Here is a 14,389-nt window from a genome sequence, read left to right as displayed (position 1 = left end):
GAACAAAAATCCGAGCGATTCAGGAGAAATAAATACTGAAACATTTTATGTATTACAGCTATCACAGCCCATAAATGATTACATGAAAGAGATATTTCATAAAACGCATGTAGACAAGATTTTTCCTTTGTTCTGTAACCACAGATAAGGCTAAAGTTTCCTCATAGGAAACTTTAAAATGGGGGAAAAAATGATGGCATATTTACCTTACCGTATGGAGGTCTACATATGTCAGTACAGTGGTGGTATCCAACATGCTTATCTGCACTCCCACTTGACTCTACATCTGTCTAACTACCCAGGAGAGTGATGCATCTGGAAAGGTTGAATAGGCCAAGGGAGTTTACATGTATTTTGCAATGTTCTTGAGAAAATTTACTGGAGAGAGGTCAACATGTCTTTTTTCTTGTATCTCTTTGCATTAAATAAAACCACATTGTATGTTATTTGAACACCCTGACAACTACGTTTATTTATTAGTTTGTTTGTTTTTGCTAAGAATGCAGAAACATATTTGAAACTGTTTGCTTTTGAGAACCTTGTATGCAAGGGGAATGCTTGAGAGGGCGTAATATGAGGATTAGTACTGAGCAACAGATGTAGATGAAGAGAAAAAACAGGTTTCTGATGGAACAGATTACAGCAGAAAATGCTTTCTGAAGAAGTTCATAGAGTTGCAGTCCAAAAATTAGCATCTTTTTTATTTATGGTAGTGATTCATGGTAGCCTGTGACAGGATGGATGGGAATGGGGCATGAGAGAAATGGTGGGGAGGGTTGAGCAGTGCCAAGGAAAAGGACTGGCCCGGGGGAGGGGAGGCCTTTCACATGCCTTTTCTGTCCATGCAGCCGGTCAAGGCACAGGCTTTGATCTGCCCAGGATGACAGTGAGCCAAACTGTCCCTCATTCAAATGAATCCACCAGACAGTTGTGAGACATTCCTCAAAGGGTCACCAGCAAAGGGCTGTGGAGGAGGGCAGCTCTGGCCATACTCCTGTATAACATCTCAGAGTCTCACCACCTGCTGCAATTTCCCCCCACATCAGGCTCAATTTGTATGCAAATTCTCCCTCATTTATTCTTGCTCCCTTCGGAAAGGACAAATTAAGTATAATAACTGTAATTGCTTTAATAACATGAAGAAAACGACACCTTTATGGGACCAATAATCAAAGACTGAGACTGTAATACAGCATGACAGGTGTGAAGGCATGCCACCAGCAGTGATTTTCCCATTTCAGTATTTCTTTCGTCACCTCGAAAACTGCTTGTCTCAGTGAGGCAGGCATGGCTGGTGCATGGCTGTAAACTCCACACTTTTCCCAACAAGCCAGTCAGGGTTCCCGTGGTAGAGGCACGGCTGGCAAGCGGCAGCTCTGCCAGAGCAGCGACTGTGGGTCATCAGCACCCGGCTCTGGAGGAGGACATGGGGTGGCATCACCTGGTGAGGCAGAGCCGCTATTGAGGCCTCCTCAAACTCGTGTCTCCCCTCAGCTCTGTGGCAAACAAATCTCTATGGCTAATAGGTCACAGGCTCGGGCAAATGGCCATCCCTAAGGAGGCCTCAGTGCCGGACATCTCAGTCCATTCAGAATGGTGGGCCACATCTCACTGGGATCACCTTCTGCATGCCTCATGCTGAACCAGACATTATCTATTTTTGGCAACTTTTTCTGGTTTGATTCTGACATTAGTAAATGAGAATCAACTTTCAGCATAGTCAGCTGGAGCAAGGCACAGTTGACCTTGGCTTTTAGTTATACTCAAAGCCATCTACTAACAATTACATTTTCTAGTTACTTGCATTGTAACCTGTAATTTTGATCATAAAAGAGTCTCAGAACTATCCCCCTGTAATAGTCTCTGCTTTGATAAAAGATAAACCCACCATCAAAGATCAATTACTGCATGAACCAGAGTTCCCACCCAAAATAACCAGACATGGAAGCACAAAAGATGGTGAGAAAATGGGCCTTCATGCATACTCTGATGGAGAAAGAACACAATACTGTGTCTCATCTGGACACGACTATGAATTAACTGGTCCTTGGGTGCCAGGGGAATTCCAGACCGGTATTAACAACCACTCCAAGGGCACACTTGCATGACACGGGAGAGAGATGTGCAAACAGGTGTGAATATCAAGGGGTTTTAAAATTCTATATGCAGGCAGAAATTAAAAGGATCCAGTCACTAACTGGAAACACTGACTAGTAGTGAACACCTCCTCAGGCCTTAATCAGGTTAGATGCAAAACGGTTCACACAGACAAAGTGCTTGAGAACATCCTAATCACTGGTATCCAGGTAGTATAAAGTACCAAACTTGAAAGAAAGAACAGTTTCTGTTTAATTTGTTTTGAGCCAAAACCTAAAAGCAAAACTGCTTTCTGAATCTCTCAGATTCAGAAAAAAGCACGCAGAACAAGATTTACCATCCCACAGCAGTTTCATGGAAGATCTGTCCTTACTATTGAGAACCTAGAAAACAAGATATTTCTAATCTACAAACACTGTATGCATTTCTTTAATGTCTATGTCACCAATATATCTACATATGAGATATGTAGATACACATATGTACATATGAAACCACCACATTTGATACTAAATGCTTCAGAGATCAAAAGCAAGTGCTAAAAATAGGCAAGGTATTTATATAGCCCATATAGTAGAATCCCATATTGCTGGCACTTCTCAGTGGAGACAGGCCTGAGCCAAAATCTCAGGTCTGCACATAATACCAACAAAAGAAAACAAATAAACAAAGAGCTGAAGTTCTGTCTCAGATCTCAGAGGGTTACCAGGAATGCTCCTGGTTCTGTTAAAGACGTTGGTGTACGGGTGTTTGGTACTCTTAATGCACCAGGAAAAAAGAAAGAAAAAAAAGGAAAAAAAAAAAAAAAAAGAAAAGAAAAGAAAAAGGAAAAGAAGCTCCCTTTAGTCTATGAGTGAGCACTAAAATCAGCTTGTTATGTGAATGAAATGAGAGAACCCTGAGGAAAAAAGCCTCAGTAACATACTACTATCTTTAGGTAAACATTTGTTTGCAGTATCTTTTTAAAATAATACTGTCAAGTTCAGTGATTGACGATTCCACGTCATTTATCACTGACAAACAATTATTTTTTCAGCTGTGGATCATGTTAATTGTGGAAGCTAATAGGAAGGAATGTGAGGTAAATGGTCTCAATACCTTTAGTATATGTGATGACTTTCACAGACTTGCAGTACTGTATTTACTGTAACCAAAAGGTCATGCTCTATATAATAAAGGCAAAAGTGAACTTTCCTGCATCAATCACACTCTTGCAAATCATGTAAAAAATATTTTAGACAAGGCAATTAGCATTTTTAAAAATCAATCTTAGTTTCAAATACTTGAAGGAAGTCTTTCAATTCTGACATCCATGTGTAAACCAGAGAGAATTACATGTAGCTGGCAAACAAAGCAATTTATTAAAAATGGACTAATGCTGTTATAACTCATATTACTGAAAATGAGTGCTAATTTTTTCTCTGCATCAAGATAAATATTGAGAAAATTATGAGATTGCATTTTTCATTCCAATGTTAAACAAAAAAAAAACTTTTCCAGATACTGCAGTTAATCAATGTTAATTTTAAATAGTACAATCTGATTCACATCTTGAATCTCTATGTCCTACAAAAATACCAGACATGGGAATGCTAGAATAAAATAATTCTGACTTAGTTTTGCAAAAACGTATTTGTTTCCACAAGGATTAAAACTTCATACTGGCAGAAATAGGGTCTTCGAAAGTTACAATAATACTGCAATTTGGGTATAAATTTCTCTGAGGAAATGCTAGGATATATGCTTTCAAATAAATGAGAAAGTGACACAAGACAAAAAATGCTATTTTAGTGTATATTAACTGAACACAAAATGGATTCATTTCTATAGAAGAGATTTTTAAAGCATCAACTTTTAATGCACAGCAGGAATTATTGTTTTAAAAGGAGTATGTCGAAGTTGACAAGCCCAAAATGTAACCTACCATAAAATTAGACTTTTTACATTTTTTTTACATAATGCCCTTTTGATCCTGAAATATCTATCAACCTTCCTAATTCAAGACTGTCACATTGTGAAAACACCAAACACTTTGCAGTGTGATTGGCCATTAAACTTGTTTTGGTTTTGCAACATTCATATGCAAGTCATGATTTCCTCTCTCCTGCATACCATTTCTGGGATTATGCATTTGAACAGCACCAGACCTTTTGTTTGAGATTTCAATGATTTAGCATTTCAGCTGGCAGTGTTTTATAACAAAGTTATAACATAAGGCTCCTGTACTCCAGTGTTCAGTGCTTCCTTTGAAAGACAGCAGCTCTTCATACATGGAAGTTGCCAAACCACAAAAGGATTTTTTGTCTTCTTTTACTTACTACATGCAAATACTTTCTAGTGCATACTGAAATGCAATAAATTATAGTTACATGGCATAGTAATAAAAATGAACAACAGCATTTCACTGTTGCAAGGTGACAGGTGAAAAAAAAGGACTGTGGTGGCTGGTTTTATTTGTCAGTTTTAGGTACAATTCATGCCTCTTGCTTCTTAGTAAGTAGGCAGGTTTTCAAATATATGTACAGTTTTTCATGTGTGAGGAAATGTTTCTGTGCTCAGAAACTAACTGTACAACAGCTTTTCATTAAAAATATGGTCTTTACCAAAGCCAGCTTGGAGGAGACTGAGGGGAGATTTATCGCAGTCAAAACTTCCTTGTGAGGGGAAGAGGAGGGGCAGGTACTTCTCTGTGACCACCAACAGAAGTCAAGGGAATAGCCTGAAGTTGTGTCAGGGGAGGTTTATGTCGGGTATCAGGAAAAGGTTCTTCACCCAGAGGATGGTTGGGCACTGGAACAGGCTCTCCAGGGAAGTGGTCACAGCACCAAGCCTGACAGAGTTCAAGAGGTGTTTGGAGAATGCACTCAGGCACATGGTACTGTTCTTAGGGATGGAGCTGTGCTTGGCCAGGAGTTGTACTTGAGGATCCTCATAAGCTCCTTCCAACTCAGAATATTATGTGATTCAAGCTATTTTCAGGCAAAGAGTGTCTCTTTGCTGTAATCATTCGAACCTGTAGTGGACCTTGTGCTGATTACTTCAGTTGGGTTTACTGTAACCCTGACAAGGTTAGAATACTTCTGTTCTCCCTCCGTTTATTGCCACAGGTAACTGGAGTTGCATAGACTACTGTTAGTACCAATAATGACATTTGAATACCTGCCTTTCCTAGAGAGATTCAGTCATTAAAAAACTAAAGCATCTTTAAGACATTATAAATGGAAGTGCTGAACATGTTTCATGCACAAACATACCCTCCACAAGCAAGGGTGTCCTGAATATATCCCATTAAAACCCACCAGAATACCACATATTACATTTTCCTATGAAATTCGGTGAATGAACAAGCAACACATACAGACTACTTTGGCTTCTTTAAATATAGCTGCTAACATTAGCTTTAAATTTAGCAGCTAATAAATAAAAGCAGCTAGAATTAAGAATGTCTCAGAACTATTTAAACTTCATCTTCAGTCGAACCCACACAATGAAATTAGTCAGTTCACTCATGAGGGCAGAGGACTGAGAAAGGTAATGATCTTTTTTTGTTTTCTTCACCTAGCAGAATTCAGTACAGCCCTACTTGATTTCAGGTGTCCTTTTCAAGTACAGATGCTGAAAAAGGCATGGGTTTTGTTTTTATGTAGGACATGGACTCCCTCTTATCCTCATGTTAACCTGGGCCCTGGATGACGAACCCTACAGCTGACACAAACAGATGTTTTTATTTGTTTAAACTATTAGGTCAAAGGGCTAATGAGCTAATGAAAATGCTTTTAAGAGCTATCAAATGAGGCATAATTAGCTGGTTTTCAGTTCCTATTTGTATGAAACAAAAGAATTAAAAAGAATTCTCAGTTTACAAATCTTTCATTTCATTCCTAGTCTTGGTTAAGAGGCAGATTTAAAAACAGTGACATGAAAAAAGCATACCTCAGTAGCTGCATCAGCAACTCCAGTCTGGTTCAGCATGGTGTTCTTCTATCAGCTGTTATAACTTGCATTGTGAGAGCAACTTCTACTCAGTGTTTGACAGGATAACATTGAGTTGTTATCAATGAACCAAGCTTCTATTTTTCCCAGAATATATTCCTTTGCTCAGCTTCCGTAGCTTTTGTTCCGCATACGTACTTTGCCACGTCATTTATTTAAAAAGAACTTCCAGTCACATAAACATGTGCCTCCATTTAATATTATGGAATAATTGTGTAGGGATTACTCCAATCTCTATTTCACCAACAAACCCGCAATATCTTTCAGATATATTTCCAGCGTAACAACATCTTGCTGTGGAAATAATTCAGGCAGTTTTGGGAAGTTTCTATTTCAAATGTATGTATGTGAATGTGCAACCATGTATGATGTACCAATGATTATACAGTAGTATTTGTTTTCACTTATGAGTAGATAATTCATCTTGAAGAATCCAAATCAAGGTAATACGCCATGCTCCCAAACTGGCTACTTACTTGAGAAACAAAAACTTACCAACTCAATTCTACACGGTGTTTATTTTCTTTTTTTTTTCTTTTCTTTTTTTTGATAGTGGAAATCATGTATAAATCACAAACAGTACAAGTTCCCCATGTCAGTAGCTGACCACTTGATTGGGTCAACTTCTGTGTATAGACACTGTATTTTTAGTATAAAGTCAAGATAATACGGCAGTTAACTGATACGACTACAGTAAAGATACAAACTTTTGTAATATAAATTAATTGCCATTACAAAAAGGCAACTGTATTAAGTAATACGGTACAAAAATCTGCAACTTCTATAAATATAATGAAATGCGAGAAGTTAAATGAAATAATACATCACAGATTTTTGTATAGCGCATTTGAAAAGGCAAGCTAAGATACACATGGAGCATTATACAGCAAGAAAGAATATAAAAACCCACTAAGACTTAACTTTTTAGCCATACAAGTGCCAGAAGTACAAGTACAGGACACAACATGAAGCAGTTAAGATTATCAGCTCAGAGTGGGTAGACAAAGAAGTCTTACTGATGAGTTGTAAAGCATTAGGCAGCAGACAGAAGGTTGTCAAAACCAGCTGTTGTTGGATACTGATTGATAATGTTTTCATTCTGATGGCTGAGACACTGCAGACAGCCACAGGTCTGAGTAGAAGCCCAGTGTGGGCACACATACATACACACACAAAGTAACTTAACAGATGGCTAAAAAACATAAAAGCACAGTATCTTTTTTAAAAAGACAATGTTCACTCCTTAATGAACTTGCATGGAAAGTAGAGCCTAGTGCCCAAGTTTATTCCACCTAAATGACAAACAGATGTGAAAAGATTAAAACAAACAAACAAAACCCAAAGCAATTGAGATCGGTTATTTGAATGAAAACTGAATGGTGCTTAAGTAGTCTACCATAGCCAGAGCACTCAACAACACTATAGACAAGAAAGTGTGACATGAGCTGCTATGAACATTGTTATCCCCTCATAAAAAGGTGAAGTTGTTTATAGACATTAAAAAGGTACACATCCATCAAGTCCATCTACAACACAAAACCACAGAAGTACTACATTCAAAGTAAAGTTAAGTGTTGGTCTTAGCCTTCAGCAGTTATGAGGTATTGTTTCAACCTATGATGAGGAATGATCACTGAAAAAGCATACTCATAATAATTCTGCAAATTAAAATCACTGCTTCTGTGCAATTGACATTTGTCTAAAGAAAAAACAATGAAGTATCAAAAGGTCCTAGTCTACGTGGCCACTGGCATACTCCAAAACCACATTATCATGGACTTCTTGAGCCTTTCCATGTTAGTCATGTAGCACCTTCAAACAGTGCATAGCCAGGAGATCATGACCAAAACATAACTTGGAGCTACTAAAGTTTTTGGACCAGAAAAACTCACTGATGGTAGAAATAAGTACAGTTTCAAGAATGAAATACAGCTGGGCTTATTTTCATTTCCTGTACATTTTGGTCTGTAACTAAAGGAAAGCAGGGGGAAAACAGTAAGAAAACATCATCTCACATCTTCTAACTAATGGCCAATGAAAAAGCAGTAAAAGCTTCCTCATTTTGTCTCCCCAAACTGTCTGCCTTCTCTGGGAAATAATCCTCCTACTCCTCCTCACCATTCATTTTTCATTATCTCTAAATAGGACAGAAATTTGGGGACCTTGTAGAAATCTGGGGACTCTGTAGTCTTTAAGTTCACGTCAGCAAAGAGAGAGTTTGGAAATGTAAATTAGATCCAGTTCCTCTTTAAATCCAGGGAAAGGAACCTTCTTAGCCCCCACAAGAAAAACTGATGGGCAGCTGGCTCCCGACTAAAGTGTGCTGAGAGAACTGAATCAAAGCAGGGCTCCTCTGTGCTTTAAAATGAACAATTCCAGTTCTTTGTTGTTTCCAAAAGTATTAGAAGTGAGACGACTGACCTGGCAGGAAGGAGAATATAAAACAAAGCAAGGACATGCCTTTCAGGCTTCTTGCCTATTCCATCTCAAAATGAAACAAGGAGTTTACAAGTTTTCCCAGCTTCTTTCCGATAACAGGAAGCAGTTAAAACAGTGGGAGCAATGCAAGAAATTAATGGAAGCTGAAAAGTAAACTAAAATACATATGAGAAACATTTTGCTTAACAGAGAGTAAAATTACAAGTAATAGAGAAATGGCTTTTATAAGCCTTTAAAAGCTGATATTCGCTATTTTCTTATCCCCAAATAAACTAGTGAGAAACTACAATAAACTTCAAACAGAAGATAAATGCTCAGAGCAGAAAGATATGTTGCTTAAAGCCCTGAAAACAAGGCATTGTGTGTTTCAAGACAGAAGCAGAGTCGATGAAGAACTAATGACACCTCACTTGAGTTTGTGTTTGCAGACACTCATGCACAAGCGTTGCTGAATGCGCAAGGCACAGCATTCAAGGCGTGCACCAGTCCAGTGACTGATCTGCACATACCCTGTTGTTACTGACTTGGTGAACCAGTGGCCTGGCACGTTTCTTTAATGGACCAAATCAGTTTACAAGGTTTATAAAAATCAACAAAAGGCAGCCAAAATACTGCAAATCTACAATGGGGAAAATACGGAAACAGGAAATGTGGACTGTGTTACTTGAACCAAATAGATTTTTTCTAAATGTATTGCAAATGTTGTTTCCAATGACTACTTTTTTGTCTTCTAAGTAACACTTAGCCCACAGGAAGTTTGAAAGAACAAGATATAATCCCCTTGAAAAGACAAGCTTGTAGTACAAACACTGGAAGACCCTTAATTATGGGATAGATGCCTTGGCAATGTTACAATAACAGTAGTAGTCTATGAATGAGTGATAGAGGAAGCAATCCTTACTTAAAATCACTTACACTTCTAACTAGTAATAAAGCCCCCGCAGATGAACTAACAGATATTTGCTCTGCTTTTCTTACGGAAAACAACTTTCAATGAAATTTATTACTTTATCCAACTTCTGTATATTTCTAAAATCTTTCCTATACTTCTAAAAGCCTTTTTACTTAGATCACCTTTTTATGTAAGCTATTTCCCCCAAGTACTGTTATCTGTGTACATCTATTTATTAATTTACTTTTCAGTAAACTTCCAGCAAAATACCATACTGCCTCTGGCAGGGTTATGCAGTGACTTTAGAAGAGGACTCAACTAACTTGTACTCTGTGTTTTCACTTAGTAAAACTTCAGGAATAACCTTTGCATTAACATGAAACTGCTTGCCTTTTAGGTATCCTATTAAGGTTCTCAGTGGCTGTGCTTTTCCATAATGTGAGGTCAATAAGCAAGCTAAATTAGACTCACAAATTCTTTAGACATTAGTTATTTTTTAAAATCCAAGGTAATACGTGGAATTCCTCCTTTACGGACTACGTTACTTTTGTGCGTGTAACATTTTCTACCAAGGATGATCACGATGCAAGAAAGCAACATGCAGTGTGCAGAAATAGTGGTAAACAAAGAGGAACTTCCTACTTCAGTAGTGTAGACAACTTTACTGGAAATAGTTGTGTACCTGATTCACAGAACATTTATTTTAATGAAAGGACATTCTGCATTAACTCTGTATGAACAAGATATCACAGCTCAGCCTTGATACCACACCACAATTAAGCTGTGACAGAGTGAGCAGGTACAGTGATGTGTGGGAACCACTTCTTTCTCTTGGCTTTCACATTCTTGAAGGTTCGAAGTCTCTCTCTTCTAGCAAGTTTATTAGAAGGGAGAAGCTGTCTTTTACTGCCTCCATATCATCCAAGGAGCAGGGTTTAAGAATCCAGCGCTTTCCACGTGCAAGTGGCTCAAGTTCAAAATATTTTTTTATCTATTAAGAAAAAAAAAAGAGACTGATGTATTATATTATGACAATTCTCTGTCTCACATCTAAAAAACCAAACCAAACAAAAACATGTAAAAAAATCAGGATATTCATTTTCAGAATCTTACCCACAGCTGCTCTTATAATACAGGTTATATGACATGACCTGAAAGTGTTTCTTTAGGGGTGAGTGACCTGCTTAGAAGCTACCATTCTGCCCATACATTTAACAGCATGGGAGGTCTGAGGAAGAATTGTACTGACTTGAGGCAAAGAGCAAAGCACATGAAATATGTGCTCAAAAACATATCCAAACCAGCAAAAATAAGTAAGAAATTCCAGGTTGCATTTGTATTTTAATGTTAAAAATGTATGTTTCATTATACTCTTACTGGTAAACACTTAAGATGTAGAATTTGTCACCATACTACTCTAACAATCAAAATTAAACATAAAAAATGTACAGATCCTAAACATTCCAGACAAACATGAGCTATAGCACAGCATCTCTTAGCAACCAAGAAAATCCTATAAAAATAAAAATTCTTTCAAAATTACTTAGCTTTTCTAAAATTAAACACAGAAGACTAGCACACTGCTGTTAGGAGGATAGTAATAAGTATTATACATGAGACATGATGCAGTTTCTTGGAAACACCAATCACTACTGACATTGCATCAATTGTCAAGGCACAAATACAGACCCAGAAAGACTGAGAAAGGAAACATTTTAGTTCAGTGGTATATTCCAATCACTTTTCAAAATAGAAAGTACAATATCAAAACATGTTTCTGACGTCTCTTAGAAGAGAACAGTAACCTGCAGGTTATACTGGTCCAGTTTACTGTTTTCATTAAAATTTTAGTCTTCGAATGTATTTGATCCAGAAGTCTACTCATGTTTGACTTGTTCAATAGACATTTAGTTTTTATATCCAAAACTATAACCCTCAGTTCTTGCTACTGTCCATATATAACAGAAATACTTAGTTCTGACTTAGTTTGCACATTTTTGTCTGTGGGAATTATTGCCAAATACTCTTAATTTTCTTTTATCACAGACTGTGCCATAAAAATGCAGCACAGTTACAGGAACAGTTGCTAATAACATGGTAGGCAGTAGAGGCCCTAAACAGGCAACTGGAGCCACACTGTGTAAGGCTCCATGTACAGAAGGAATAAAAAAGAGAAAGAAAATAAAAAGGCTTTCAAAGTCCATACAAACTGCAACATCTCTATGTAGCTCTTACAGTGTCTACTGACAGAATAAACAACAGTTTTGTTTATCTATTAATGTATTCTAACAGAAGAAACCAAGTTGAGTTGTATAAATTCACATAATTTTTAATTCAACCATGATTATGTGTCAGGAAGGCTTTCTTATTTTTCAGAAAGGAATTTCAACCAGAATGTTTAGTAACAAATATCAGAGAAAAAATTGTGATTTTGAGATGAGAATTTCTGCTTACCCAGAAATGACACTGTGAAAAATTTTAAATCTCTTTCCATCGAAGTAGAATTGTATCAATAACATTTGAAAATGAAGTGTGGTACTTGACATTCACTTCCCCTTGCACAAATTTTAGAAAATATACAAGTTGAAATAAATGGGGTTTCAACAAACCACTATTTTAATATCAACATACCTATTTTTTAGCATTGCTATCTCAGTGCGACATCAGTATCTGATATGTTAGCATGATTATATGTGATAAAAACCAAGATACTCATCTCTATAACGTATTGCAACGTTTCCAGCAGCTTGAATTTATCCCCATTAATATACTGAGTTAATGGCACTGATCACAGTACTGGAGAAGCAGGGTAAGGAAGCTCTATTGCCTGTTTCAGCAACATCCTCCTTGATTGTCACATGAGGGGAGGAAGCAAAAGCTGCACGAAAGGATAACAAAGCAAAGTGTCAGTGCAGCTAGTGGATAGAGCTGCCCGCTGGTGTTAAGCTGACAAATATGGCTGAGTAATTTGAGATGTTTCAGACCCACAACCCAGAGGATGTCCACCACACCCCCTCTACTGGAAAACTATTGCCATCAGACCCTGGAGCTCACTGAAGTCAGTCTGCAATCTTCTTTACACAGCCTCTTGAATTAGGGTTCTGCCTTACGAAGGAAGGTCATTACATTGTAAGAACAGCAGTTGGGTTTAAAAGTAGAAACACATGCTCAAGGAAATGATGGCAGTAAACAGACTAGCACTGAGTCTTGTGCATTTGTGGGCAAATACAACACAAGTTACCAAGGTAGCCTCTAGCCAAGAAAAACACAATGCCTTTAAGCTGTATTTCAGTGACTGCAGATGCCAACAGCACCAACTGGTTTAGTGAAACAAATTTTGTAGATAAATTATTTCAATGCCCAAAGTTGATTAAAATTTTTTTGTGTGTTTCTAGCTGTGTAATCAAAATGTTACTAAATCGGTGATGTGCTGTCATCACTTTCCACACTAAGGAACAGTTCAGAGTATCTACATTAAAAGATCCTAGATGAATGCTAAAATGAAAGTGTTTGTTAGGCAGTTGTTTCTTAAATGTGAGGGTTTGATACTGGCATGAAAACACAACTGATTATATTCACACAAGTAACAGCTATTTTATTCATACCTTCTGCAGAGAAAAAAAAGATTTGCTGGATGACTCGTGTCTAATACAGAAATCTAGAAAAATAACACTAATTGCCTTACAAATAATAACTAACTAAACCAGAAGTAGCACAGAAGTGATTTTCCACAACCCAAGGGACACTTTGTGGTGTGTTACTATATTTCCTCCTTTAAACTTCACACCACAATGGAGTTTGCTAAACCTCAAGGTTTTGCAAGCGAGGTCTCTGAACTTTGAAACTTCCAGAAAGAAGTTTGCACAGACAAATCTTTTCCAATTTAATGCAACTTTTCCTCCCTTTAACTCAGGAGAAGTAATTCTGTTCTAAAAGCAAAGTACTTTTTTTAGACTTGAAAAGATAATCATTTTTTACATGCAACAGATGAAACATGAAAAGACTGACACAATCAGATGCCCAACTCTTTTTGTATAGTTGAATTTTCCACTGGAATGCTCTCAGCTCTCCATCCCCATTTGTTTTTCTAGTTGCTTTCTGCCCCACTGACCATCATCCACATTCATTCCCTGCAGATTTCCTAAGAGGATGTACAGTGATCACCAAAGTATCCAAAGAAAGCTGAAATTCTCTGAATACTCACATACCTAGGTAGCTCTTGCATAATCAGAAGTTACTATTTTACAGCTCCTTTCAATTACACTAGCACAAAGGGGTGAGTTCCTAAGACAGGCTCCTGTCTTCCCCTCAGCATAAACAGTGAAAAGCCTTCTGCCTGTTCATGGATGCTGCAGTGGAATATAAAGACTCAAACATGTTTCAGAAGTCTGACGCATTAGATGTGCTTTTACATACTGGCTTTGCATTTTTAAGAGTTTACTTTGAGTTTGCTAAATTTTTGAGATACAATCTAAGCAGAAAATACAACCAATTAAACCTAATTTTAAGGTTTATTTACTAATTTTTACAAGATCTCACTGTATGTCTTGACTCCATATGGGGGCCTTGTTTTATAGAGAACCTGGCATTGTATTTATGCCACATTCTGAAGTCAATAAAATCTAACAATACGTGTTTGCAATTCCCACTCTTCCCACACTCCACCTTCTAAGTCCTATTCTACTGGCACAATACACTAAACATATGGTTATCAAATGTTGCTTAACCTACGTGCTAGAAAAGTCAAGACACAATAAAAAGGATCAGTGCCCAGAACCTCAGCTGGTGTAAATTATCATAGCAGTGTGGAACTGATGTTACTAAATTGATATACGTAAGCTGAGTAACCAGGCCCTGCTGAAAGCTTTTCTATGTTCGATTACTGAACCTCATCATCTAGTCAGTTCACCACACATGTGAACACAAGATCTACAGGAAAACTTAGATATTATAATATATGAAAAGAGT

At 37.4% G+C, this 14,389-nt stretch overlaps 1 protein-coding gene across 1 annotated transcript in view; it reads right to left on the bottom strand.

Annotated features, from left to right (window-relative positions):
- Positions 1 to 6,477: 6,477 nt before the first annotated feature.
- Positions 6,478 to 14,389, bottom strand: part of ARL15 (ARF like GTPase 15) — a 230,204-nt gene continuing 222,292 nt past the window's right edge. Inside the window, exon 5 of the mRNA XM_082301488.1 lies at positions 6,478 to 10,412. Coding sequence (XP_082157614.1) covers positions 10,260 to 10,412 — 153 coding nt within the window. The 3' untranslated portion in view covers positions 6,478 to 10,259. The remainder of the gene's footprint in view (positions 10,413 to 14,389) is intronic.

The sequence above is a fragment of the Coloeus monedula genome (assembly GCF_965178545.1).
Source record: "Coloeus monedula genome assembly, chromosome: Z".
Lineage (NCBI taxonomy): Eukaryota > Metazoa > Chordata > Aves > Passeriformes > Corvidae > Coloeus > Coloeus monedula.
The sequence above is the reverse complement of the archived record's forward strand: the minus strand, read 5'-3'. Positions and strand labels throughout refer to the sequence as shown.